The 27240-nt window shown below is 36.2% G+C and overlaps 1 protein-coding gene across 14 annotated transcripts in view; it reads right to left on the reverse strand.

Annotated features, from left to right (window-relative positions):
- Positions 1–8162: 8162 nt before the first annotated feature.
- Positions 8163–27240, reverse strand: part of FAM184A (family with sequence similarity 184 member A) — a 128762-nt gene continuing 109684 nt past the window's right edge. For 6 of the 14 annotated variants that reach the window (XM_074036949.1, XM_045391607.2, XM_065543261.2 and 3 more), the window contains 7 exons: positions 23170–23297; positions 22294–22478; positions 21701–21847; positions 15104–15221; positions 12970–13074; positions 10092–10294; positions 8163–8522 (listed from right to left, as the gene is read on the reverse strand). In XM_074036949.1, coding sequence (XP_073893050.1) covers positions 8441–8522; positions 10092–10294; positions 12970–13074; positions 15104–15221; positions 21701–21847; positions 22294–22478; positions 23170–23297 — 968 coding nt within the window. In that variant the 3' untranslated portion in view covers positions 8163–8440. Of the gene's footprint in view, positions 8523–8972; positions 9203–10091; positions 10763–12969; positions 13075–15103; positions 15222–21700; positions 21848–22293; positions 22479–23169; positions 23298–27240 lie in introns of those variants that run through there. The other 8 variants (XR_010586213.1, XR_012433380.1, XM_065543259.1 and 5 more) reach the window with 8 other exon arrangements.

Below are 27240 nucleotides of genomic sequence, written 5' to 3' on the forward strand. Positions count from 1 at the left end.
GTTCATCTTGCATATGCTGATTGATGTCTCATGTCTCCCTAGGATGTATAAAACCAAACTGTGCTCTGACCACCTGAGGCACATGTTGTCAGGACCTCCAGGACATCCTTAACCTTGCCAAAATAAACTTCCCAAATTAACTGAGACTGTCTCAGATTTTCGGGGTTCACAAACTCATGGAGATAGAGTTTTCTTGGAGTAGTTTCATAGTTTGAGGTCTTGGATTTAAGTCTTTAATCCATTTGGATGTAATTTTTGTATATGGTGAGAGGGAGCAGTCTAGTCTCACTCTTCTGAATACGTGTATCACTTTCCCAGCACTGTTATTGATTGAAGAGATTGTGCTTTCCCCAATGTATGTTCTTGGCGATTTTGTTGAAAATGAGTTCACTGGAGATGTATGGGTTTGTTTCTGCATTCTCTATTCTGTTCTCTTGGTCTATGTGTCTGTTTTTATGCCAGTACCATGCTGTTTTGGTTACTTATAGATCTGTAGCATGATTTGAAGTCAGGTAATGTGATTCCTCCAGTTATGTTCTTTTTGCTCAGGATAACTTTGGCTATTCTGGGTCCTTTGTGACTTCATACACATTTTAAGATTTCTTTTCCTATTTCTGTGAAGAATGTCTTAGGTATTTTGATTGGAATTGCACTGAATCCATAAGTTGCTTTGGGTAGTATGAATATTTTAGCAATATTTAGTCTTCCCATCCATGAAAATGGAGTATCTTTCCTTTTGTGTGCGTGTGTCCTCTTCAATTTCTTTCACCAATGTTTTATGGCTTTCATTATAGAGATATTTCACTTATTTGCTTACGTTAATTCTGGCTGGGCACAAAATCGCTATTAATTCTCAGGTGCCCCAAATGTGTAATTTTGTGAAGCCTACACACCTACCCACCCACCCACTCAATAGTGGGACCTGGAACTCGTTGCATAACTCATTTTATTAAACATCTAAAATTGAGTACATTATAAACATTTTAAATTACTAGAACACTTTAAATTGGGTTCTGATTGCTAGACTGATCTTTGTGGACTGATCTTTGTGGATGCATATGAGACCTGATGCGTGCCTAGCTGTCGTAGCCAATAGAAGGATGAATTTCCTCTATTTGCTGACAACATTCTTTTTTTTTACATGAATGTTCATAGCTTTATTCATAAGAATCAAAAACTAGAGACAAACCAAATGTCTATCAACAAGGAAACGGATATACAAATCATGGCATATCTGCAACGAACCACTACTCAGCAAGAAAGAGGAACCAACTACTGATACATGCAACAATTTGGATGAATCTCGAATGCATATACTAAGCAAAAGAAACCTTACATAAAAGAGTGCCATCTGAATGACTTTTTTCCTTCAACTTTTAAGTTCAGGGGTACATGTGCAGGTTGTTACATAGGTAAACGTGTGCCATGGCGGTTTGCTACATGGATCATCCCATCACCTAGGTATTAAGCCCAGTATCCATTAGCTATTCTTCCTGATGCTCTCCCTCACGTCCCCCACCCCCGACAGGCCTCAGTGTGTGTTGTTCCCCAGCATGTGCCCATGTGTTCTCATTGTTCAGCTCCCAGTGATAAATGAGAACATGCGGTGTTTGGTTTTCTGTTCCTGTGGATAACATTCTTTAGAGCACAGTTTGTGGTCTTATTTTTAAATTATTAGTAGAAAAAAGTGGCTTGACATAAATTACAAATGTATTTTCAGTAGTAACTGGTACATAATAGTTATTCAATAAAGCTACTAAATGAAAATAAAATCAGTGAAGTTTTCACAATCTATAATTGGTTTATAAGATTGCCACCCAGCCACTGAATTTTAGTTTTCTGGAAGGACATTTTGCAACTAAATCTTACACCGGTAAGTCATGCAGCTCTACAATGATGCTTCAGGGTACATAACTAGGCTCTTCTTTGGCCATGGTAGATGCTATCAACAGCTGCTTTAAAAATGTTCCAGCCAAAGTTATTTCAGCTATGATTTATGATGTGGAACTCTGGAAATACAGCAAAGAGGGCTTTATAGAACTAAAATATATTCAGTTACTATAGAAGCAGCCTTCTGAGGAAAACTTTCATTTTGCTTGAAATGAAATGGTCAGAGAAGATGGCAATAACATAGCTTATCTCTGATTTCATAATTTGATGTCGTCTACTATTTCCATATGGTTCTATCACCAGAAATATAAAATAGCAGCATTACAGGTATTATTATTAACTTGCCAGATTGCAACCTTTTACTGTTAGCCAAAAGCCTGAGAGAAGTGACATTTAAGGAAGGTTGTCCAATGGGCTTTTCATTCCTTTATTCTCAATTTTATCCTTGCATCAGATTAGGCCACTAGACAGCTACTACTTACTAGTCTGGCACATTTTGCAGACTCTTACATTGAATTATTCTTAAATGCTGTAATTTCCCTTTTTATCAAAAGTTACTTCAAGAAACAGTTTTGTGAAACTTACCGCAGCTTTTGTTGTAAAAATAATTGAGAATATCAATCATGACATCATCTAAATGTCTTCTATTAAAAAGTCCTAAATGAGGAATTCCTTTTAGAACTCAAGGCCAGGAAAGCTTTTTCTCCTGAAAATCCTTCCTCTTTTCTGATAAGGGTCATCAGCTAGCCTTTGAGCATCAGCCTAGCTCAAAGGTGCATGGAGAAAACACTGAAGTTGAAGCCTGGTTATGTTGGCCTTCAATTACACATCTGTATTCTCCTTTCAATTAGTCCTGAGTTTCCACAACTATTAGTAGTTTAAATAAAGAATATACACTTTTAGTGTCTTCTGTGTAGTCACTTGTAAACCTTTTTGATTGAAGCAGTGTATGAATTTTTCACGTGTATATACAGATACATTAAATATAAAATGGTAATAAACTTACAATTTAAAGGAATTTATCTATCTACAATCACATACACAAGCATGTGTGTGGACACATACACATGGCATCAGTTTTTCTGTTAAAGATAACATACCTGTTTCATTCAATTAATCTAATAACCCAGTAGGAATCAGGCATTGTAGCCTGGGCATGGTGGCTGCATCCAGTCTGAGTTCCATGAGGACAGGGATACATGTGTTTTGTTCAACCTATCCCAACCACATTAAGTAATACCTGTCACCCAATAAATATGTTGAATAACGAATAGCTACTAAGTAAGTGCTATGGATGCACCTAGGAAGGAATGTGTAATTCACTGTGAAGCCATGAAAAAAGCCTTCACGGAGCCCCAAAAACTGAGAGATAAGAAGTGTGAATGCCTTGGAGTCAGGCACAGTGGTATGTGCCTGTAATCCCAACTACTTGGGAGGCTGAGGCAGGAGGATCACATGAGCCCAGGAGTTCGAGACCAGCCTGTGCAACACAGCCAAGAACCCATCTCTAAAAAATAATAAATAAATAAAAATAAATGCCTTGGTAATACTAAAGATAGAACCCATAAGTTGGTCTGTACATGACACTCCCCAGGCATCCGAGGTAATCTTAGGTTATCGTTCTCTGTGTATTCCAAGCACCTTCTGTTCAGATACTGCTACTTAAACATATGCTGAGGTACCAAATAGCAGAACATTCATACAGAAAATGGCATGGAGAAAAAAGCAAACGCAATGAATCTTAAACAGGAGCGATTTCACCTTAACTGGCAAATATAGCAATTTATAATATAACTTAATTATTGTGTTTATTCAGAATCCAATGCAGAGTCACTGAGATAATACCCCATTACTTAGCCCTCTTAAATTGTGGTAAAATACACATAACTTTAAATTGCCATTTCAATCATATTTAAGTATCCAATTCAGTGGCATTAAGTTCATTGATAATGTTGTGCAACACTACCACTGTCCATCTCCAGAACGCCACAAAAATCATTCCAAACAGAAATGCTGTATCCATTTAAAAAACTCCCCTGTCCTCCCAACTCTACCCTTGGTAACATCTATTTTTGTTTCCATCTTTATGAATTTGCCTATTCAGGTAAATGGAATCGTACAGCATGTGGTCTTTTGTCTGGCTTATTTTACTTAGCATAACGTTTTCCAGGTTCATTCATGTTGTAAGATATATCAGAATTTTATTTCTTTTTAAGGCTGAATAATGTTCCAAAGTATGTTTATACCATATTCTATTTTTCCATTCATCTGCTGATGGCCATTTGGGTTGTTTTCACCTCTAGTCTCTTGTGAATAATGATGCAAGCACGATTAGTGTACAAGTATCTGTGTCCCTGCTTTTGGGTATATACCTAGAAGTAGAATTGCTGGATCATATGGTGATTCTACTTAATTTTTTGAAGAACTCCCTGTTTTCTACAGTAGTTTTGCCATTTGACATTCCCACAAGGGCTCCAGTTTCTCCACATCCTTAGCAACATTTGTTATTTTCTGTTTTTGTCTTATTTTTTATGAAAGCCCTCCTAAGAAGCGTCTTGTCTAATGGTGATTTTGACTTACATTTTCATCGTAACTAGCTTATTGGCCATTTGTGTATCTTCTTTGGAGAAATATCTATTCTTTTGCCCAATTTTGAATTTTGTTGTTGAGTTTTAGAAATGGTTTTTTGTTTTTTTTTTTAAGAGACAGGGTCTCACTGTCACCCAGGCTGGAGTGCAGTGACATGATCATAGCTTGCTGCAGCCTCAGACACCTGGGCTCAAGTTATTCTCCTGCCTCTGCTTCCCTAGTAGTTGAGACAAGTGTGTACCATCACGTCCAGCTACTTACAAAACAAATTTGTAGAGACGGGGTCTTGCCATGTTGCCCAGGCTGGTCTCTAACTCCTGTCCGCAAGCAATACTCTGGCCTCAGCCTCCCAAAGTGTTAGGGTTACAGGTGTGAGCTGCCACACCCAGGCAGGAATTCTTTATGTATCCTGGATATTAATCCCCTATCAGTTATATGCTTGGCAAATATTTTCTCCCACTTTAAGGGTGTCTTTTCACTCTGTTGATAGTGTCCTTTGATGCACAGAAATTTCAAATTTTTATGAAGTCCAATTATTTTTGCTTGTTGCCTTGCTTTTGGTATCAGATCTAAAAAATCATTACCAAATCCAATGTCATCCAATGTTTACTTCTAAAAGTTTTATAGTTCTAGCTTTTATGTTCAAGTCTTTGTTCCAGTTTGAATTTTTGTACATAGTGTTATAAGGTGAGCGTCCAACTTCGTTCTTTTGCATGTGAATATCATTTTTTCCAGCACCATTTGTTGAAAAGACTGCTTTTTCCCAATTGGATGGTCCTATCACTCTTGTTGAAAGTCATCTGGCCATATGCAAGGGTTTATTTCTGTGCTCTTTAGTCTATTTCAAACAGGTTTTGACTGCTAATAAAAGCAAATCAGAATATTGTTAAAATTAAATATTGCTACCTTCAGAAAATTACAGAGATAATATTCCTGGGATTACCAGAGGTGGTTAATATGTAGTAACCTTCCAAACCAAAATATGGTTTAATCCAGTATCGCAATGATATCATGTGACAATGTTAGACTATTCGTGGTAAAATGAAAGGAAAATGCAGTAGCATATGCCTGTAATCCCAGTACATTGGGAGGCCAAGGAGTATTGCTTGAGCTCAGGAGTTCGAGACCAACCTGGGCAATGTGGCAGAACCTCACTTCTACAAAAATACAAAAATTAGCTGGGTGTGGTGGTGTACGCCTCTAGTTTGAGCTACTCAGGGCCCTGAGGTGGGAGGATTATTTGAGCCCAGGAGGTTAAGGCTGCAAGTGAGCTGTAATCATGCCACTGCACTTCAGCCTGGGCGAGAGTGAAACCCTGCCTCAAAAATTTAAAAAAAAAAAAAGGAAAAATTAGGCATCTTATTATTTTCGAAGAATTATCTCTATTTCAAATCATGTTGATGTTATTTGTTAGAAAGACAGAATATGTTCTTTGTTTATGAAAATAAATAAGAGATTGCCTACGGCTAATTTTTAGCTGAACCCAAAGCAAGACATTGCTCGCAAATGTTTTCATATGCTTTTATCATTAACACAGTTTTGGAATCTGAATACTTAACTAAGAAATCCGATTGTGATATATTTCTGAATATTTAATTTGTATTGCTTTTTGACAAACTTTTGTATATGGTTCCTGTGGATATGAATAAAGCATTTCCAACTATGTTGTATTTAACATTTTTCCTTTCCCATCCTCTAATCCACATTAACACTCTCTACAACATGAGACACAGCAAAACAATTGTGGTTTAGCTCATCAAGATGCCCTCTTTCTGCTTGAGCTGCGGTACACAGTACTGTGTATACAAAGAAAATATTCCTTACTGTTCACCTCTTAGGACCTATCTCTTCACTCCAGATTTAAAATCGTAGTGTTTGGAGAAAAGCCACGAATTAGAAACTCAATGTTTTATGATGATGAAAAGGTAAATATTTTAAGATACAGCATTAGTGAAATTTAATACCTACATATAATTGGTTATGAAGGAGTAATAGAATAAGAACTAAGCATCTTGACCTATATGTAAAAATCAATTTGACATCTAAGGTAATGCAATTAATAGTATCTGTTCACTGTGCTTTTACTTCTAAAATCCTAGCATAAAAGTAGTTAGGCTGTTATAATGATATTTACATTATCACTTTTCTGCAAAAACTCTGGCTCCTTTTACCTCTCTCCTTTATACTTATCCAACACTATCCTAATCCTGGTTAAGTCCAAATATCCCTTCCTAGAAACTTGCTGCTAGTAGCTGAAGATGGGCAAAACCCACAATCATGCTGATGGATTTCAATATAAATATATAGTCTGTGATCTCAATTATGCCTGACAATCCTTTTACAGTTTTCTAATACATTTGCTCTTCTACTTTTTAAGACAACTATTTTCTCATCTGTAGCAATTTATACCTTTCCTAAGACTTTTAATAAGCTATCTCATATTATCTTCTAGGAAGGTAGGGTGGAAGATAATATTTATTATATAGCCCAGGAGACTGAGTCACAGAGGTTAAGGCATGTGGTGGCAGCACCAGGCTACCCTCAGAGAAAGGAGTTTCCTGTCGCTAGAAGTATAAAAGCTCATTCAGGGATGTTATGAAGAAGATGCAGGTACTCCATGGGAGGTTGGTCCCCTTCTCCTCCTGTCCTTTTAATTTCCCTCTCTCTCCTCCAGCATGAAAGCGTGATAAAGTCTCCTAAAGATACAAACAAAGCCCATCTTGACCCTTCCCAGTCTGTGACTTTACTTTCTCTTTCCTCTTCCATGTATTACTAAGTTTTTTTCAAAGAGAGGTTTTTACTCACTGTCTCAACTTCCTTGACTTCCATTCCCCTTTTTCCTAGAATCTGGCTTTTGTTGCCACTGTTACTCTGAATCTGCTTTTGCTAAGACCATCTTGTAGTTGTCAAAGCCCATGGACACTTTTCATTTTTTCCCTTTCCTGATACCTATAGCATTTAACATTGTTGGCTGGCTGCTGGGTCTCTCTGAAACTTTCTTCTTCCAGGACACTATGCTTTTTTGGATCTGTAACTCTACTTCTCATTCTCATTCAAACCCTGTCTGTTCCTGACATGTTGGTTTCTCCCAAAGTTCTATCCTCAACCCCCTTCCTTGTTGTTCTCATCCACACCTGTGGCTTTCTCTATCTCATACATGCCATGTTCCAAAACATCTATAGCTCAGTCTTTCTATTCCTGAGCTCCAGATCCTTATGTCTCACTCCCTATTAATTATGCCAATTTAGAAAACTATCAAACTGGCTTTTAAGACAAATTAAAATCAAATTGACTATTTATTCCTTACCCAGTGACTTTTGGCCATAAAACATAGTATTAATTATAGATACTAACTGTACTGCAGTTCTAGATCTCAACTATCAAAACTGAAAAAAAAACCACAACGAACACCTAAAAGTCAACAGTATTTCATATACTTGAAAGTCCACAATTTACACGAGCACTTTCATTCTAGCTTTGTAAATTTAGATAACAATTTAGTTAAAATTACACATTGTAATGGAACAAGGGTTTCTATTTCGCTATCCTGATTTTGTTATTATTACTGAAGTCGAATAATTTGATATGACATGATTATAATGCAGTAAAATTTGTTGACAAGTCTTACCTGGAATTAAAAAATATTTAAAAATTAAAGCAAACTTAGAAAAAAATAAAAAGCATTATTTTTTGTTCTAACAAAATTTATTATGCAGTAATTACAAAGGTTAAAGCCTCTTCCATCTCAAATAAAAATAACAGTTATAATTACACACATCATATAGTACCTTATAGAATGATTCCAATAAATATCACAGGAAATACAGTGCATTTTCAAATTGGAGAGACAAAGACTTTCTCATTCACAGTGTTTGACATAGGAAAGCCTATTTACATATCAATCTGTATAAAGTCATGCTCTCAGTAACAGTCCATACAGAGCTGTGTCAACACAATTCTTTCAGAATGTGAAGTACCGGGCAAACCACTCCTGGCGCTGGGGATCTGGAGAAGCCACTGGAGAAGCTTCACTCTGAGCAGGACTGAATTCATAAAAAGAGAGACATGTAACCCAGCATTAAGTCATTTTGCAAAATGAAGGCAAAAGCACATAAAACATCAGCATAGATTACCACAACGGGTTCCCCATGTTGTAAGTCGTGTTTTAAAGATTTGCTACTCCCTCTACACTAGAATTGGTTCTCCACTCCATGAGAGCATAAGAGTGCATCAGCAGCTCAAATGAAGTCAGTTCAGGAGGAGCCACATCACAACAATCAAAAAAACAAAAAACAACTGCAAAAATGTCACCTTCTTTGAATAAAAAATTCAGTAAGAATTGTGGGAAATAAGAGAGAATAAAATAATGATCCTCTCTTTCAGCACCTTTTCTCTTTTAGTTGATTTTACAGATGTGTCCTTAAATATAACTAAAGTAACTAGTATTTTTTTTACTATGTGCATTTTCTATTAAATTTTCATTTCATAATTCCCTATGCAAATACTCTAGGAAAGGGAGTACATGAAAAATATAATTTCCCCCCATCATTGATGTTATATCGTTTGTACTTATCTTAATTCTAACTAAAGATTCTTTGGGCTACTTAAGAAAACAAAAGAATCCCTACCGTCTTTGGGGAAAATTACAAGGCACGCAACAATGTGTAATGGAAACTCCAGTAGTCATGTTCCTTGAGCTCATGCACATGCATCTTATTGATACCTGAACATACCCATGCACAAGGGAAAATAAGCAACACAAAATATTTAGCAGGAGACAAATTCAGAGGTGTATTTGACTAATTTTCATTCTTGCTATTTTTTTTTTGTTAATCATTAACTATGTCATTAATCACTTAGCCTAAAAAAACCTGCCTACTTGTAAGACTATTACTAGTGACACTGCTAAGATTTAGTAAGAATAAGAAAAAAAAGTAAAGCAGCAAAAAATCAGTAATAGTAAGATGAGCATAAAACAACAGTACTTTCTGACTTTATCTAATGGCTAAATTTCTAATGAAATTTGCATTTCATTCAAAATTTGCTAATACATTTAATCAACAACTGCAAGGTAACTTAAAATGGAATGGAAATTTTAAAAATTATTTATTTTTTCTAAATTTAGTTTTTGCATAAGTATATTTAAGTTCCCAGAGTTTGTGTATGTTTTTATTTTGACAATAAGCATATATATGTATTTATAAATAATCCTGGCAAACAAGAGAAAAAATAAACATATATAAAAAATAAAAAGCACTTAGTAAACAAAAAATTATTTTAAAGTTCTACAATAAGGATGAATTGTTAATTTAAAAATTGGTGACAACACTAAAAATAAAGTAATCGTGCATAATATTAAAATTCTAACCATATAAATCACATTAACACCTCTTCAAGTACTTAGAAAATTGACTGATGACCAGAAATTAGAAAAAAAATTTTAACACAGTCAAAAGGAAGTTCTCTAGAGAGGTGATAAATATACTTTGAAGAAAATATTTCATAGTAAGTTTTCGTAGGTTGTTCTTAAAGTAGTGATTTCTGCAATGTAAGAAGGTAAATTTCTCAAGTTAAAAAAGAAAAGAAAAAAACATTGGTGAGACGGGTCTCACCTCAAAAATGTCTTGGGCCCTTTAGGTGGCACTGGCTGTGGAAGTGGTTTGCTGCTGCTGAACTCAATATCGTGGACTGGAGAATTAGGAATGGGATCCAGGCGGTTAGGATGTCCATTGCCCACTCCACCAGATTCCAGAGCACTTAGATTGGGAACACTCACAAACCTGTTTGTTGGTGATTTATCATTCTTCTTCTTTTGCTGCATTAAAAATAATACATGTGAGGATAGTCCCTGCATGAGGACAAATGAGAAAATAGGAATGGTAGAAGATAGAAATTTGGCATAGGAAAATTTTGGAAGCTTTATGTTAAATTAAGATGTTAATTAACCAGTGTTACCCAAACTGTGGTCTGGGAATCCTTGGAGGTAATTTTTTATCTACATGGAATCCTCAGAGACAGACATGCTACCAGGACAGAAAGACTGAGGAAGAAACATTCAGGAGTCATTCACGAGGAATGGGAGAGAAGGTAAAAAGAGTGCCAAGGGGTAAAGAATACCCTTTTGGGAAGAAAAGGGGAAAAGGGTTGGGGGAGAAAGCAAGTCTTGCAGATAGAAGGTTAAATGGATTTAGGCTAAAATTAGGAGAAGGGGTAAAAGTTAAGCATAATTTTAAAAGAGAGGTCCATGAAATTTAGCCATCTGTCAAAGGGAGGCAGTTCTTGCCTGGAAAAAAAAAAGGAATGAGAAAATGCTTGGCAATGTAGTTTGAAACAAATTGCACATTTCTACTAAAGACCTAAAGCTGACTTAGAGAAATAATCTAGTTTTAAATTCACTGTGACATCTATCTTTCTGAAGAGGGAAAGTTTTATTTTCATAATTAAGTCTAATTTCCATATTAATTGGCTCATATTTTTTAAAATTTAAAGGTTACAAAACAATAGTAATCAGCTGATATTTAAATGTGACTTTAAAATTAACAGATAAAAAGACAAATTCCACTGTAGATTATCAAAATCTATCAGCTTGCAATTCACGAACTTTAGTCTCAAAGTATTTTATTCACATCTCTAGAATCAATGATCATCATCTTGCTATGAGAAGTAAAAATTAACGTGTTGTTAGATATTTAGAATATTCTCATCTTTTACTAATTAGATGTATACTAATTAAATTTGTAAGCTTTTTTGGAAAACAACTCGAGTTTGGGAAAAATGCAATTAATATACAAGACGGAACTTTTATTTATATTTATCTTATTGTCTAAACATTTTCTTCTGTCATATTCTGTGACTTGTAGAGTCTCTGACAAAAATCTTATTTTAGCATAACCAGAAAAAGAAAATAATAATAATAGCTTCTTCAGAACTATTTGTGAAAACTAAAGTCACTATTAGGAGTCAAAAGTAGTTTGAAAGTTCTTACAAAGATGTATCTTTTGCATTTTCTTATTCTAGTCACCAGAGGGCATAATTAAACCTACTTAAGGTTTCTATTTTAAGAAATCAAAAGAACACTGGTAAAGTTCTACAGTAATCATTTTGCAGCTAAAAAATTTAATTCCAATAAAATAAATAAAAGGAGTATTTTTAGTATATCTTTTTCCACAAACCTCATAATCTTGCTTTATAATTAAAATATTATTTAACCCTAAATTATGAATTTAAAAACTAATTATAATTATTCATTCACCAATTATTCACTCAGAGCTTTCTATCTGCCAGGCAATATTTCAGACTCTGAGATACAGCTACATGCCTCTCCAGTCATTCTATTTTAGAAAACATTCACGTTTAAAGTTTGGAACACTTTAACTTGTAAAGGAAGGATAGATTCCGTGTTCTTAACAGAGAAGTTTTATGAGCTGTGAAAGGAAAGGAAAATTTCTGGGTAAAGGCCTAATAAAAATTAGGCATGACGTGAAACTTAATAAAATCTGAATTTGAAAAACAGCTTTGGAACTATCACTTTTGTTTATTCTGCTATTGATTTCTGCCATAAGATTCATAATTCCTATGAAGCCAATATATATATGTATATATATAATCATTTATTCTTTATTACTTGCTTTATTCATAGAATAATTTGTGGTGGCTTATAGGGAATGTGATGAAATTTTGCAACTGAACAAATATTTACTGAATACCGACTATACCCAAAACATGATTGGAGCCATGGGAAGCTGGGGTACAAAGATTTATAAGACTTGGTCATGTCTATTTCAAGGCTCTTCTATTTGTCCCAAGAGAGTAACAAGTATCAAAATAAGTCATATTCAATTTTAATTGTTAAGAACAGTCAGAAAGCCGGGCAAAGTGGCATACACCTGTAATCTCATCCACTCGGGAGCTGGAAGCAGGAGGATCGCTTGAGCCCAAGAGTTTGAGACTAGCCTGAGCAACATAGTGAGACACCATCTCCAAAACAAAAACAAAAAAACAAACCAAACCAAAAAGAACAGTCAGAAGGCTGAGAGAAGTAAAGCCGTTCTCTGATGATTGTTAGGCAACAAAATACATATCCAACCCAAGGTCCATTAAGATGTTAGGCCTTAAACCAGCAACAGCTGTTGGGTATCCAGGGCTGGAGTCTCTTTCTGGACCACAAGCAGAAGATTGTGAGCAATAAGAAAATGACAAGAAATACTCTTAAGAAGAGTCAGAAGGTTAGTTTTCTTTAGAAATATGAAAAAAAGGTAGAACCAAGTTTTATAATATTGGTAAAATATATTTAAAGGAATATGAGCATTATTCAGAGTTTCATTCTGAAAATGAACATACAAATAATTCATAAGTTTTAGGGCTAGATTATTAAATAGAAGAAAACATTTTTTGGGAGCTTTATCTAACTATGCTGCTCCAAATATTTTCACCATATTTTTAACCAACTTTTAAACCACATTCCTATTCTACAGTGTTTACGGCACATACCTTAGCCAATGGATTAATAACACCAACAGTAGGACTTGAGTTAAACACTTTGTTGAAGTTAGTTTCTCGATTGACTAATTCCAGCTGATAAAACTTATTATCCTCCTATGCAAAAGAATTATAAACATCTTTTAAATATTTTCTATGGAATATTTTAAAAACATAAATGTATAAATGCCATTTCATTTAAAATTTAATATAAAACCTGAATGAAGATTTATGTACTTTGTTTAAAGAGTTCTAGACCTGATTGCTGCTGTCTTAAGGAATGTTGGGGGATAAGTTTTCAACACCTTTTAAACCCTATACCCAAGCACTTGACCCTTTTCCTTCAAGAGTGGACCTAAATGTTTTATTTGGTCCCAACTCTGTTTCACAGGGCTATGCAGTTTGGGCAGATTTAACTCACATTAATGGGGCTCTGGGCATGACTGAATTATTTCCACAGATAAGGATGACAGTATATCATTAATCTTTATTTCTATTTCTTTTTATAGGCGTTTTTCACCATACCCAGCAATTTTTTTTTTTTTTTGGTGTGTGTAGAGGTAGGGTCTCAGTACGTCACCCAGGTTGGACTCAAACTCCTAGCCTTCAGCAATCCTCTGGCTTCAGCCTCCCAAAGTGCTGGGATTATAAGCATGAGCCATCATATCTGGCCTCATTATTCTTCAGTACTATAAATAGATTCGATTGCATCTAATCTGAGATATTAATCTATGATAGCAATGGTAATCAAAGAACAGGGAGAAAGTGAAGGCCCATCTAGAGATAAAACCTTTACCTTTGGCTTCACCAACACGATATGCTAATTAAGTAAGCAGAATGTGGGAAGGCCATAAGTAAACACAACAGTGTGTGGGAGAATGCAGGGCTGTGCTCTAGCAAAACTAGATTCTAGTGAAATCTAGTAGAATTCTTTATGCCTCTCTTAGTCACCACTGTCTCGACCTATGTGCCTCACAGTCCATGGAATCACGCTGTTGTGGAAGGAGTATGGAACAACCCTTGGCTACAATCCTGGCTCTTCCCTGGTGAGCTGTGTTGCTTTGGAAAGTTGCTTTACTGTATTTGCTGTGAGGATAAAATATAATGATAACATCTCCTCAGTAAGAACTGGGAATTAATAGCTATTTATATGGAACACAGTTTCAATACATTTACTATGCTTGCTGATTTCATGTGTGAAATATAATGTGCCATGAGTCTGCTGCTATCAGATGGAGCAATCTATAAGGCCTGTGCTCATGTTCACAATATGTAGAAAATTGGGTGGTTGTTGGATTGAAGCAGCACACGCTCATCTCTCCAAAGCCTGCTCCTGGATTCTACCTGTGATCCCCAATGTACTACCTATTGCTTTCAGCAGGAACCTCTAGTCTCAGACAACAGGCTGCCTCTCTTAAATGCAAACAGAGATGCATTGAGGAAAAAGGACTTCAGAAATACATGTTGCTCTTATGCTTTTTTTGCATGCTACGGTCCAAAGTCGTCTGCTGAAGATATGAACCGTTAGAGTATATTCATTGTTAAATCTGTATTTTTTTAGCTGATAAACTTCAGAGTCATTAAGAACCCAGTGTTACTGACTTTCCAAGAGAGAACCTCAGCGTTACTGACCTTCCAGGAGAAAGCATGCAACTTTTCTGAGGCTAGACTATGGAACACTTTTTCTATAGAGTAAAAATTCTGGATTAGTGTTTGCTAGGACACATTTTAGGAAATCAATATGCTCAACTCGTTAGTGTACAATACAGGCTAATGCATGAATGTGCTGGCTTTTCTTTGCTAGCCAATCCTAATTCAACATGTGTGACACACATACATACACACACTTCAATGGTATATTAATTGTATACTGGCAGTGACATATTATTAAACATTCAATAGGTATCAAAAAGACTTTCTTGTTAAAAATATGAAAGACGTACAATTCCCTTCCCCTAATGCCAAATTTAAATTTTAAAAATTACTTTATATTTATTCATAAACATTTCAATAAACTTTCAATCACAATGCACACGTTCTGTGTTTTCTATTTTCAGTTAGCATTACTTAAAAAGACTGTCCCATATTTTCCCAATCAATATCTGTTGATTACTAACATGGTTAGACTAAAACCAAAACATCTTACAATTAGTTTCTTTATGATCTGGTCTCTTTCAGTAAGCATAGCTTTTAATTCTGTAATCATCTGTATATCTTCTGGTTTTGATTCTCTCATTAGATATTTTTCTTCCATTTCTTCTAATCTGAAAACAAGAAAGACTTTAGCTCATTGATATCACTCAGATACATTCTTCTGTAATGCCCACATTAAAAAAATTAGTCTAGTTGAACACACACAAAAATCCAACAACTTCTTTTTTCCTTAAAACTTTTAAGCATAATGACATGACTGCTTCAAGAGCAGTAGTTACACTAAAGGCTTTAAAGGGTAGATGGTACTATGAAAGGCTTTGCAGGTTATTTTCTGAAGAAGTCACTCATTTTAGGTCATTCCAGAGTATTTGGAGAAGAGGTGAGGAGTATTTGGAGATAAGCTCTGCAGAAGAAATTATATGTTGAATGATACTAACCTGACAAATACAGGTTTGATACTAGAAAGGCAGGCTTACTATTACAACTGCTTATCACAATATAATACTGTGTGATAACACAAGACTTGGTAACATATAAAAAGGACAAGAAACAAATACAGATGAAAGAAAAAGGACACACATGTATGACAGCAGTTTTTCCTGGTTTACAGAAAATAAGGTTTAAAATTCTATATTATCAGCCAGTACATACAAACTGAAAAAAAGGTTCATCAGGTAAGAGAAAAATTACGTGCCCTTCTAAGCCTATTCTGTACTGAATGATATGAGGTGGTAATAGGCCTGAATGCCCTGATCACTAAAATAGAGGCCACTTTTTTTTTTTTGAGACGGAGTCTCGCTCTGTCGCCCAGGCTGGAGTGCAGTGGCGCGATCTCGGCTCACTGCAAGCTCCGCCTCCCGGGTTCACGCCATTCTCCTGCCTCAGCCTCCCGAGTAGCTGGGACTACAGGCGCCCGCCACCGCGCCCGGCTAATTTTTTGTATTTTTAGTAGAGACGGGGTTTTACCGTGGTCTCGATCTCCTGACCTTGTGATCCGCCCGTAGAGGCCACTTTTTATAAGCAGGTGACATATCCTGCTGAGTCTAAGAATATAGCATGGGGCAGACTGAAGAGAATACAAATGGAAACTGCTGGCTTAGTTTCAGAAAAAGCACTTTTAATTTCAGAAAATGCAAATAATTAGAACAATTAAAAAATCTTATTGTTTTCAGGATATAAAGGATAGAACTTAAACAGAATTTCAATAACATTATTCAATAGAATTATGGTTAATAAAGATTCTTAGAAAAAATTATTCACTCATGAATACTGAGTAACTTGTAGATGATCTGGTCTTCCAGAAGTCAGTTATATACTCCTATTCCCACCCAAAACCCTAGAGAGGTACCTGAATCTCAGTGTATTTGAGTACCGTAAAATCCCTCCACAAATTCAGCCCAAGCTAAAGATTTGGAGATAATGTATTAGGCTCTCTATCCAGTCCCCTGGCTAAAGTTCTCAATTAGGGTGTTGGGAGGTATGAAGGTGATGAGGAAATGAGGAAGTCATTGTCTCAGGATCAGCTGGGAGTTTGTCAGATCAGTGTGAGGTAAGTTGTACAACAGGGGCGTCCAATCTTTTGGTTTCCCTGGGCCACATTTAAAGAATTGTCTTCGGGCACACATAAAATACACTAACGATAGCTGATGAGCTTAAAAAAAAAAATCTCAAAAAAAAAAAAAATCTTACCTTGTTTTAAGAAAGTTTACAAATTTGTGTTGGGCCGCATTCAAAGTTGTCCTGGGCCGCATATGGCCTGCGGGCCGTGGGTTGCACAACTTTGCTGTACAACGTGTTAAGTTCCACTATCTTTACTTTTGTTCTTTTGTGACAATAAAGACCAAGTGAAAAATAATGTGATTTGTTTACTCACATAAAGTGACCTTGCATTTTTCCCCAATATGGCAGAGTTAATTCTTACGTATTTTATGGGCAAAGATTTTAAGAAAGTCAAGAAATACTAATCTAGTAAAAGAAATAGCAATTTGGGTTTTATGTTGGAGAAACCACAAGATGTCACTGGAGCACTTTCTTTTATCATTAAAAGCAAAGTACAAGATTTATGAACTGCTTCCCGCAGCTGAGCAAGAATACTTGGTATAAATGGTAAGCAACTAAATTTAAAGCCTTATTTAAAACTATTATTTCTATCTTTTTGTTAATTGAAAAGTTAAGGTAAAGTGAATCTAAAGTGATCAGTTAAAATCTCTGAACCACTCTTTTTGCATAATAAAGGTCTACCCCTGAATCCAAATTGCAGTGTTTTGTTCTTAGCTTAAACATCCTTTGCCTACAGAATTACTATCAGTTAATCTTCTCTATAAAATATCTGATACAGTTTGGCTGTATCTCACCCAAATCTCATCTTGAATTTTGTCCTCACAATCCCCATGTGTTATGGGAAAAACCTGGTGGGAGGTAACTGAATCATGGGGGCAGTTATCCCCTGCTGTTCTCATGATAGTGAGTTCTCAAAAGATCTGATGGTTTTATAAGGGCAAATCTTTTCCCCCTTTGCTTGGCCCTTCTCCTTCCTGTCACCATGTGAAGAAGGATGTGTTTACTTCCCCTTCCACCATGACTGTAAGTTTCCTGAGGCCTCTCCAGCCATGAAGAACTGTGAGTCGATTAAACCTCTTTCCTTTATAAATTACCTAGTCTCGGGCATGCCTTTATTAGCAGCGTGAGAACGGACTAATACAACATTTTTACATCACCAAAAATGTTTAATAAGAAAAATATCTGGATATTAAATGGGAAAATATAATTGATTACACATAGAAAAAACATAACCCATGTAAACACAAACAGGAAAGCATTAAAGGAGAGAACAAGTAATATGATGATATAGATTTAACTTGCAAATATATTTCAATAATTACTAGTCTTTCAAAATTCTTATAGAAAGAAAACTTGGTACTATTCCAATATCCATTTCAAGCCAAGACTAGTCAATATTTTTCTTTTCTTCAGTTGCCGCAAGCAACCCTTGTAACCAGCACTGCTTCTAAAATTTAGTCCAGGTGCGAACAACTGGTAACATAGTTTTTTTTTTTTTTTTTTTTTTTAAATTATACTTTAAGTTCTGGGATACATGTGCAGAACATGCAGGTTTATTACATAGGTATACATGTGCCATGGTGGTTTGCTGCACCCATCATCTACATTAGGTATCTCTCCTAATGCTATCCCTCCCCCTGCCCCCCATCCCCCGACAGGCCCCGATGTGTGATGTTCCCCTCCCTGTGCCATAGGTTCTCATTGTTCAACTCCCACTTATGAGTGAGAACATGCGGTGTTTGGTTTTGTTCCTGGATATACAGTTGTTTTTAAGTTTGTTCTTCTTTAATCTTCCTAATCGCAAGAAAAAAAATTGTTTGGGTGTATACATATACATATATATACACATGTATATATATACACACATATACTTTTTTTTTTTTCTGAGATGGAGTTTTGCTCTGCCGCCCAGGCTGGAGTGCAATGGCACAATCTCAGTTCACTGCAACCTCCACCTCCCGGGTCCGAGTGATTCTCCTGCCTCAGTCTCCCAAGTAGCTGGGATTACAAGTGTCTGCCACCACACCCGGCTAATTTTCATATTTTTAGTAGAGACGAGGTTTTATCATGTTGGCCAGGCTGGTCTCGAACTCCTGATATCAGATGATCTGCCCGCCTCAGCCCCCCAAAAGTGCTGGGATTACAGGTATGAGCCACTGTGCCCAGCCGGGTCTATGTATCTTAAATGGCCTTCATAACTTATGTTCATTACTCTAGTTCACAACACTCAGGCCTTCAGCGTAAATGCTAGCTAGAATCTAATAACATTGTTTTATTTGCACAAAATTTACATTTATATAATTATAGCTTAGCTTCTGTTTAGAATACAGGATAACATTTTCAGTAGTGATAAATGTTCTACTGTAGTGATACCAAGTTTTCCTGTTAAATATTTAAGTTAAAATAAGTCAATTAAAAATATTAACAAAATAATATACGTAGCCAGAAATGACCCAGTTCCCAGGGATGTATATGAATGATGAAAGCCTGGGAAATGCCGCCTTGAGAGTACCACACAAGTGTAGCCTTTTACTCAAATTTTATGGACTTCCATTAAAAGTAATAGAAGAGAGAAGAGAAAGGGGAAAAAAAGGAGAAAGGAGAAGTAGAACATATAAAATTACTAATTAGGGCCACTGATGGATTCTCACCAGGCATGCGTGCCCTGCTTTCTTTGACTCTGACAATATACAGGTCAATGTCTGTGATTCATGAACAACACAGGACTAAATTACAAATGCCTAAAAAGCTGTATACAAAGTTTCCAAGTTATAGTCTGGTTAAGAAAAAAAAAAGGATAAAAAATAAAATCAGTGAATTTTAGAACCAAAAATAGTATACTATCGTTTCATAACCAAACAATAGTATATTATGCACACATATATCCTAGGACTTTAATTTTATAAAGATGAAAAAACTCTATATATCATCATTTTCTAAACTCTTAAATAAAGGAAATATACCAGTTGAAGCATTGTAACGCTGAACCCTTCTTTTCCCATAAATTCTGCACAGACTCTGATTTGTGACAAGACTACTTCTATACCTCACAAAGCTTACAAAAATAATCTGAATGGTAAATTAATAATCAAGGGACAACGACAACAAAAGTTAATTGAGTATTATAGATGAAAGGACTCAAAACTTAAAAAAAATTAGTAATTCAGGTATGACGGAGTGCTTCTTTTCAATTTGGGATTACTGACCTATTTAAATCTAAGTACAGAAACTCAACATTTCTCTCAAGAAGAAATCACCTTCTGTGAAATAAACCTAAACAATCAATAATAATCTCAGAACCATCTTTTTGCATATTAAAAAATCGGCCATTACCTCAAGTTGTAAAGAATGTTTTCATTTAGCTTAAACTTTCTTTACTTACAGAGTAAATCATTCAGATAAAAAAAATCAAACAGCCCATTTCTCTCATTTGTTTCTAAAAGAAACCAGAATCAGGACATTTTTATTAGATACAAAGTTTTTACTACTATATCACTGAAAAATAAAATTTTTACAGAACTCTCTGAAAATCTAAGACTTTAACTTTCAGCACCAGAGAACAGGATTTCTAATAATCGTCATTCCATAAGCAATATAGAACTCATCACCATTTCTACAATACTTACAGACTTGGGGTATTTCCCATCCTTTACATGTGTTGCCCCACCCTTCCCTCTCCAGGAAGGGAGTTCAACAGGATTTGGGGCAGGAGCAGAAGCAAGAAGGTGTATCTGCCCCAAGCTTCCTCAGCAGCTGCACCATGTCCTTTCAGCCCTGCTACCACCGCCTTCCAGGAATCTACAGCACTCTTCTGATTTCAAAGTTTTAAAGCCAGGGTGCAGCTGAGAATAAACTTCAACAGAATTCCCCAGTCCTTGGGAACAGTTCATATATTGTTTCCCACAGCTCCATAAGTTGGAACCAACTCTCCCTGCTCATTACCTGTCTAAACCCAAACCATTCAGCAGATCCAAGCAGGCTGCATTTAAGGACATGGAACAGAAACAACCAATTGTCTAAAACTATGCTTTACAACATTGTAGCCATTAGTCTGCATATGGCTACTTACATTTAAATTAATTAAAATTAAATGAAATTTAAAAATTCAGTTCCTCAGTTATGCTAACCCCAATTCAAGTGTTCAATAGCTATTTTTAGCTAGAAGCTACTAACCTGGACAAAGCAGATACAAAACAGTTTCATTATCACAGACAATCTATTGAATAGTGCTGGTCAAATATCAATTTGATATGTGTTTGTTTTTAACTAAAGGAGTAAACACCTAAAGCTAGGGGGTAATTACCTGCTGGCAGTAGATTTCTGGTGAAAAAAGAAACATGGCTGGTTAGCATGGACCCAAGTAGAAGCATTAAAATGAAAGGAGGGTCTAGCAAAGCAGGTAGTTTACTTAAAAGTAAATACTAATTTTTTGATTATTAAAAATGATCATAAAATCAAAAACTAAGTTTTTTGCTACCTACTGAAGATTCATAATGTGCAAAACCATATGCAACAGAATAAAGGAAAAACAAGGACACAACCTTTACTCTTTTAACATTCCTAAGGAGACAGGACACACAGATAGACTGATGTTATTCTTTCTGTGACGATGCTTTTCAGAGCATGAAGTGGGGGACGCCAAGATTTCAATCTCTGTCTGAGGAATATCACTGATGCCAGGAAAAAGGATAGCCAAGGAACTGAGTCTATTGTAAACCATTTCTGCAAAAGCATGAGGTTATGAGCTGTTATACAAGGCAGATACCAGAGCTCATATTTGGCCCAAAAGGATTTAAAAATCACCTCTAATAACAGCAAACACCAAAATCAGAGTGACCATCATCAGTCAACTGCCTCATCCTAATTAAAGAACATATAGCACTGCAATTACCATCTGTAACACAGCACTAAAATTTTCTTTTTGAAGTATCCTTTCTATTAGCGTCAAAATAACAGCTAATCTGAGGTTAAACACAGCGCTCCTAAATTTAGTATCCACATATGAATTTTCTTATATAATATAACTTACGACACTTGTAAGGCTGCATTTATTTCCTTGAGTAGCTCGTTAGTCTTATTAAAATCTGCCCGCATGATATTTTTCTCTCTGAGGTGGTCTGCTGTCATGACATCCAACTCTTTTTCAAGCCTCTTGTTTAAATCTTGTTCATGCAACCTGTTTGATTTATTTTTAGTTAAGAAAATGTTACTCTGAAGTCAAGCTTTCAAAACTTTCTATTATTCTACCAGATTTGAAATGGTTTTTGGTATAATATATAGAAAATTAATGTAAACAGCCTAAATTAAGCTACTTACTTTCTGCTATAAGCTTCTGGCTTTGTTAAAGTTGTCTCCTTTAATGCTTTTTCAAATAACATTTTTAAAAGATTTCAGTTAATTATATACAATTTCCAAAGTGAATGAATACATGTATATCATTCAAGATACAAACATTTCATCTGTGTAGATTATAATATAGTCATCAAATAAAGTAAAACGTGCTCTTCAATATTTTACTAAAGAGGTAGTCTAGTCACAAAAATAGGCATAGATTACTAAATATCAGCACAACAGTTTTTCAGATGACACTGCATATTCCTTCCGTTGTACTTAATGGCATACCTTATCTGTTGGTTAGATTCACTTCGTATTCTGAGAATTTCTTTCCCCTTAAATTCCAGTTCTTTGGTTAGGGCACTTATATTCTCATGAAGGTGCTGAACCTCCTTATCCAATTCAGAGATGTGATGCTCTCTGTGTCTTAATTCCTCTTGTAGATCTGTAATTCTACACATGTGCTCCTTACTCTGTAAAAAAAAAAAAAAAAAAAGTAATTTTTAGAAGTTTTCTACATATTTGATTTCTGTGTTTATCTGCGGGAAAGGAAATGACACACTGGACTGTCAAATGTAATCATTCTGACACTGCTTCTTCAAAAGCCAACTGCTGAAGTGAGAAAGCCTCAAGGCCTCTTCTCTTTCCACACATATACGTGTGTATATGGATATGGCTGCAATAATGTCAGGTTACAAGGAACCCAAAAGGTCAAAGGACATCTCTCTCATTTTACAGATGAGGAAACCAATGCTCAAAGATGATTTATAACCAGTGGCTGAGTTGAGATTAGAACACAGGGCTCTTACATTCTCAGTAAGTTTTACATGATTTTGAAGAATAATTGTGGCACCACTGCCTAGAATCTAGAAAGTGCATCTAAGGAGGCCCTCCCAAAAGAACACTCATCACATGGCTTACAAAGCAGACTTAGTTTAGTGCTGCTCTAGCAGTTATCTGACAGTTAAGCTCCCTTCTGTGATCGTGCCACCCCAGTCTCGGTGACAAAGTGAGACTCTGTCTCAAATAAATAAAAAAATTAAATAAAGCTCTTCAATATAAATAGAATGTGATAACCAGTGAAAATAAGAGTTACTACAAAATAATTTTCAGAAAATTATGAACATTCAATCTATTCAAACAGTACAGAATACTCTTACTTACCTGTCTTCTGCTGATGTCTATGCTTCTCTCTAATTCCATTTTAGCAGCTGCCAATTCTTGATGATGATTATGCCGTAACAAATCAATTGCAGCTGCATGTTGATGGTTGAGTTCTGAGCGCAAGGAAGCTGGAATTGCAAGGCAAAAATACGTTTGGTACCTTTAAAAAAATATTATCAATACTTTAGATAAAAATTATAGAAGTAAAAAAAATTATTTAAAAATCAGAACACTTGTGTATGTCCATTAAATTAATAGATTATTACAAACTCACAAATTTAAATATTATAGACTACAATATACTATCATGAATTTAAAGTTAATCTAGCTTTGATGAGGATATAAAAAATTTCAAATGTTTAAGTGGATCAAGGCATTTTTATACATGCTTTCAGTATGCAGGTAAAGTGCTAATGGAGATGAAGTATTTTTAATTCATCTCTTTCACTATTAGAATAATAAAATTTGGTCAGGCACAGGGGCTCATGCCTATAATCCCAGCACTTTGAGGGGCCGAGGTGGGTGGATCACCTGAGGTCAGGAGTTCGCGACCAGCGTGACCAACATGGTGAAACCCCATCTCTACTACAAATACAAAAAATTAGCCGGGCGTGGTGGTGGGTGCCTGTAATCTCAACTACTCAGGAGAATGAGACAGAAGAATTGCGTGAACCTGGGAGGCGGAGGTTGCAGTGAGACAAGATCACGCCATTGCACTCCAGCCTGGGTGACAGAGTGAGATTCCATCTCAAAAAAAAATAAATAAATAAATAAATAAAATTTTAGAGTTTAATGGTACCATAACAAATATTTAGGAGGCAACTTCTCACCCCAATAAGAATTCTTCAAAAATATCCCTAAAGGAGCCTGGCTGGTCAGTGTTGTTAGTGATTTGAAGGTCATCACCTTCATTTGAGTTTGGGATTATTTCATACAGTCCATAAACATTTATTGAATGCCAGGCACTATTCTAAGGGGGAATGAAATATGACAGTATCTCTATAACTGCATAGGGTTGAGGGGAAGACATTATGCCAGAAAACTAAGTAGGGTATCAGAGATGACTATTAGGTATGACAAAGCACAGTACTGGAAGAACTCAAATGTTCTAGGAAAGGGAAACTGGGGAAGGGAATTGTCACAGTAACTGTCTGAAGACCAAGTAAGAGTTCTCCAAATAGAGAAGGAAAAAGTATTCAGGAAGAAGGGATATCATGGGATATCATATATAGAACAGAAAGAACCTGGTCTGTCTGGCAAACTATAAGAGGGTATGGCAGGAGGCCACAGTGCACATGGTCATATTGTAAAGAAAATGGAACCTAGTGGGAGAAAGTTTTAGTACAAAATGTGTTTTATTTTAACCTAAGGCTCATAGTTCTCAAACTTGGATATGTTTGGTGGTATGTGTGAAGGAACCTGATCATCTTCTGAAACATGAATTTTACTTGAAGATTTTTGGAAAATCCAATAATTATATATTATATAAACAGATTTAAGTGAGTAAAATACACATTTATAAATTTTAAAGTGAAAACATGAGACTTCAAAGACAAGCTGTGCTTGTAGCTAGCCAATTCAAGCTCCTCTTGAGACCGCCATGTAAAGCATAAGTTGTTTCCCCTGGTGTTAAGGCCTTTTTCAGTGGGAAACCTTGACACGCACTGAGGTAGGACATGAGGAATCACTGAAGGATTTGAAGTGGGTTGTCACATGGTGAGATTTGAGCATTACAAAGTTTACCCTGACTGGAGTTTAGAGAATATACTGTGTGAGAGGAGATCTGCAAGGTTATGGCAATAATCCAGGTGAGAAATGATACAACCAAAACCAAAGTATGGCAGAGGACTAAAGAAGAGGAAACAAATAGAAGAAATGTTTAAGAGAGGGAGTAACAGATAGGATGTGGCAGTGAAAGAAAAAAAGTCAGCCGGGTGTGGTAGCTTACGTAATCCTAGCACTTTGAGAGGCCGTGGCGGGTGGATCACCTGAGGTCAGGAGTTTGATACCAGCCTGATCAACTTGGTGAAACCCCGTCTCTACTAAAAATACAAAAATTTTCCAGGTGTGGTGGCGGGCTCCTGTAACCCCAGCTACCTGGGAGACTGAGGCAGGAGAACTGCTTGAACCTGGGAGGCAGAGGTTGCAGTGAGCTGAGATGGCATCACTATATTCCTGCAGAGTGAGACTCAGTCTCAAAAAAAAAAAAAAAAAAAAAAGAAAAGAAAAAAAGTCGATTGTGACTCCCATTTTCCTGGTTTTGGCAAGTGGGTAAACAGTGATACCATTAATTAGAATAGGAGGTACAGGAATATAAACATATTTTAGACTATGGGAGACAGTGGGTTCATATTTTTAAATGTTGAGTAGAAGTTAGAATATCTGTCTAACAATGCGTAAGAAATAGAAACCTAAGGTACAAGAAGAGAGGTGTGGTCTAGAAATGAATATGTGGAACCACCAGTACATAGATGGTGGTTGCAACCACGGATGTGAATGCAATAAACCCAGAAAAGGCTGAAGATTAAAAAAGAGACCAGAAGACTGGGGGCTTACTGTGGTTTAATATGGTTTCTCCCCTCTGAAACAACTGTTGAAATTTGATTGTCATTGTGGCACTGTTGGGAGGTGGGGCCTTTAGGAGGTTATTAGGTCATTAGGAGGGATTAATGGCTTTCTTGCAGGAATGGTTAGCAAGCATAGGAGCTCCGCCCCATTTTTTTCTAGCGCTTAGGCCCTCTCCCCGCTTCCACTTTTCCACCAAGCTACGAAGCAGCACAAGGCCCTCACCAGATGTGGCCAGCTACTTGATCTTAGACTTCTTGGCCTCCCGAATCATAAGCCAAGTAAACCTCTTTCCTTTATAAATTAGCCAGTCTGTGGTATTCTGCTATAGCAATAGAAAACAAACCAAGATAGAGCTGAATCCTGGGAAATACTAATATTTGATGGATGTGTGTGGAAACAGGACAGTGTATGAGATGAAGGAGTAGAGGTCAGAAAAGTAGGAATATAGTCAGTATAGTATATTATTATGAAAATCAAGGAAAAAATACTCAAGAAGGTTGTGGTCAAAGGGCTCAAATGTTGAAGATAGGGCAAATAAGATGAAAGCTAGTAAGTGGGAATACTTTGGATTTGGAAGTTCAAAGCTCACTGGTGATCTCAGGGAGAGTAGTTTCAATGAAATAATGGACAAAATGTAGAATTGAAGGATCCCAACAAGGACCAGTATCTACAATATATAAACAACTCTTAAAATGCAACAGTAAAATGTAAACAATCCAATCAGAAAAGAGATATACAGATGGCAAATGAGCACATGAAAAATGCTCAATAACATGAGCCACTAGGGAAACGCAAATTAAAACCAGTTTTAATGATGAGGTATCACTACATTCCTATCAGAAAGGATAAAATATAATGACAACATCAAATGTTGATGAGGATGTGAGCAAAATTTATATGATGCTAGTAGGGACGTAAAATGGTACAGTCACGCTAGAAAACCTTTTGCAGTTTGTTACAAAATTACACATGCAGCTGCCATATGACCCAGCAACTGCTGGGAGTTTTGCTCTTGTCGCCCAGGCTGGAGTGCAATGGTGCGATCTCGGCTCACTGCAACCTCGGCCTCCCAGGTTCAAGTGATTCTCCTGCCTCAGCCTCCCAAGTAGCTTGGATTACAGCTACCATGCCCGGCTAATTCTGTATTTTTAGTAGAGATGGAGCTTCACCAAGTTGGTCAGGCTGATCTCAAAATCCTGACCTCAGGATTTCCACTTGCCTCAGCCTCCCAAAGTACTGGGATTACAGGTGTGAGCGACCGCACCCGGCTAACAAAGATGTATTTAAATCATATTTAGTGGAGTATGTTTCAATGGACTAAACAACAATAGTTCCAACACTAGGACTGTTTTTGCCTGACCTCACAAAGCTGTGAAACATGTGTATTCCCTTTTGGCCACATTTCTATAAAGGCTACCTCCACGTTTGACTGCAATTCCTGTGCAAAGACAGGGCAGTAGTTCATTTTTTAATTCTCCTTGCTCAGCAATCTCTAGCACATGA

The sequence above is a fragment of the Macaca fascicularis genome, chromosome 4 (genome assembly GCF_037993035.2).
Source record: "Macaca fascicularis isolate 582-1 chromosome 4, T2T-MFA8v1.1".
Taxonomy (NCBI): Eukaryota; Metazoa; Chordata; class Mammalia; order Primates; family Cercopithecidae; genus Macaca; species Macaca fascicularis.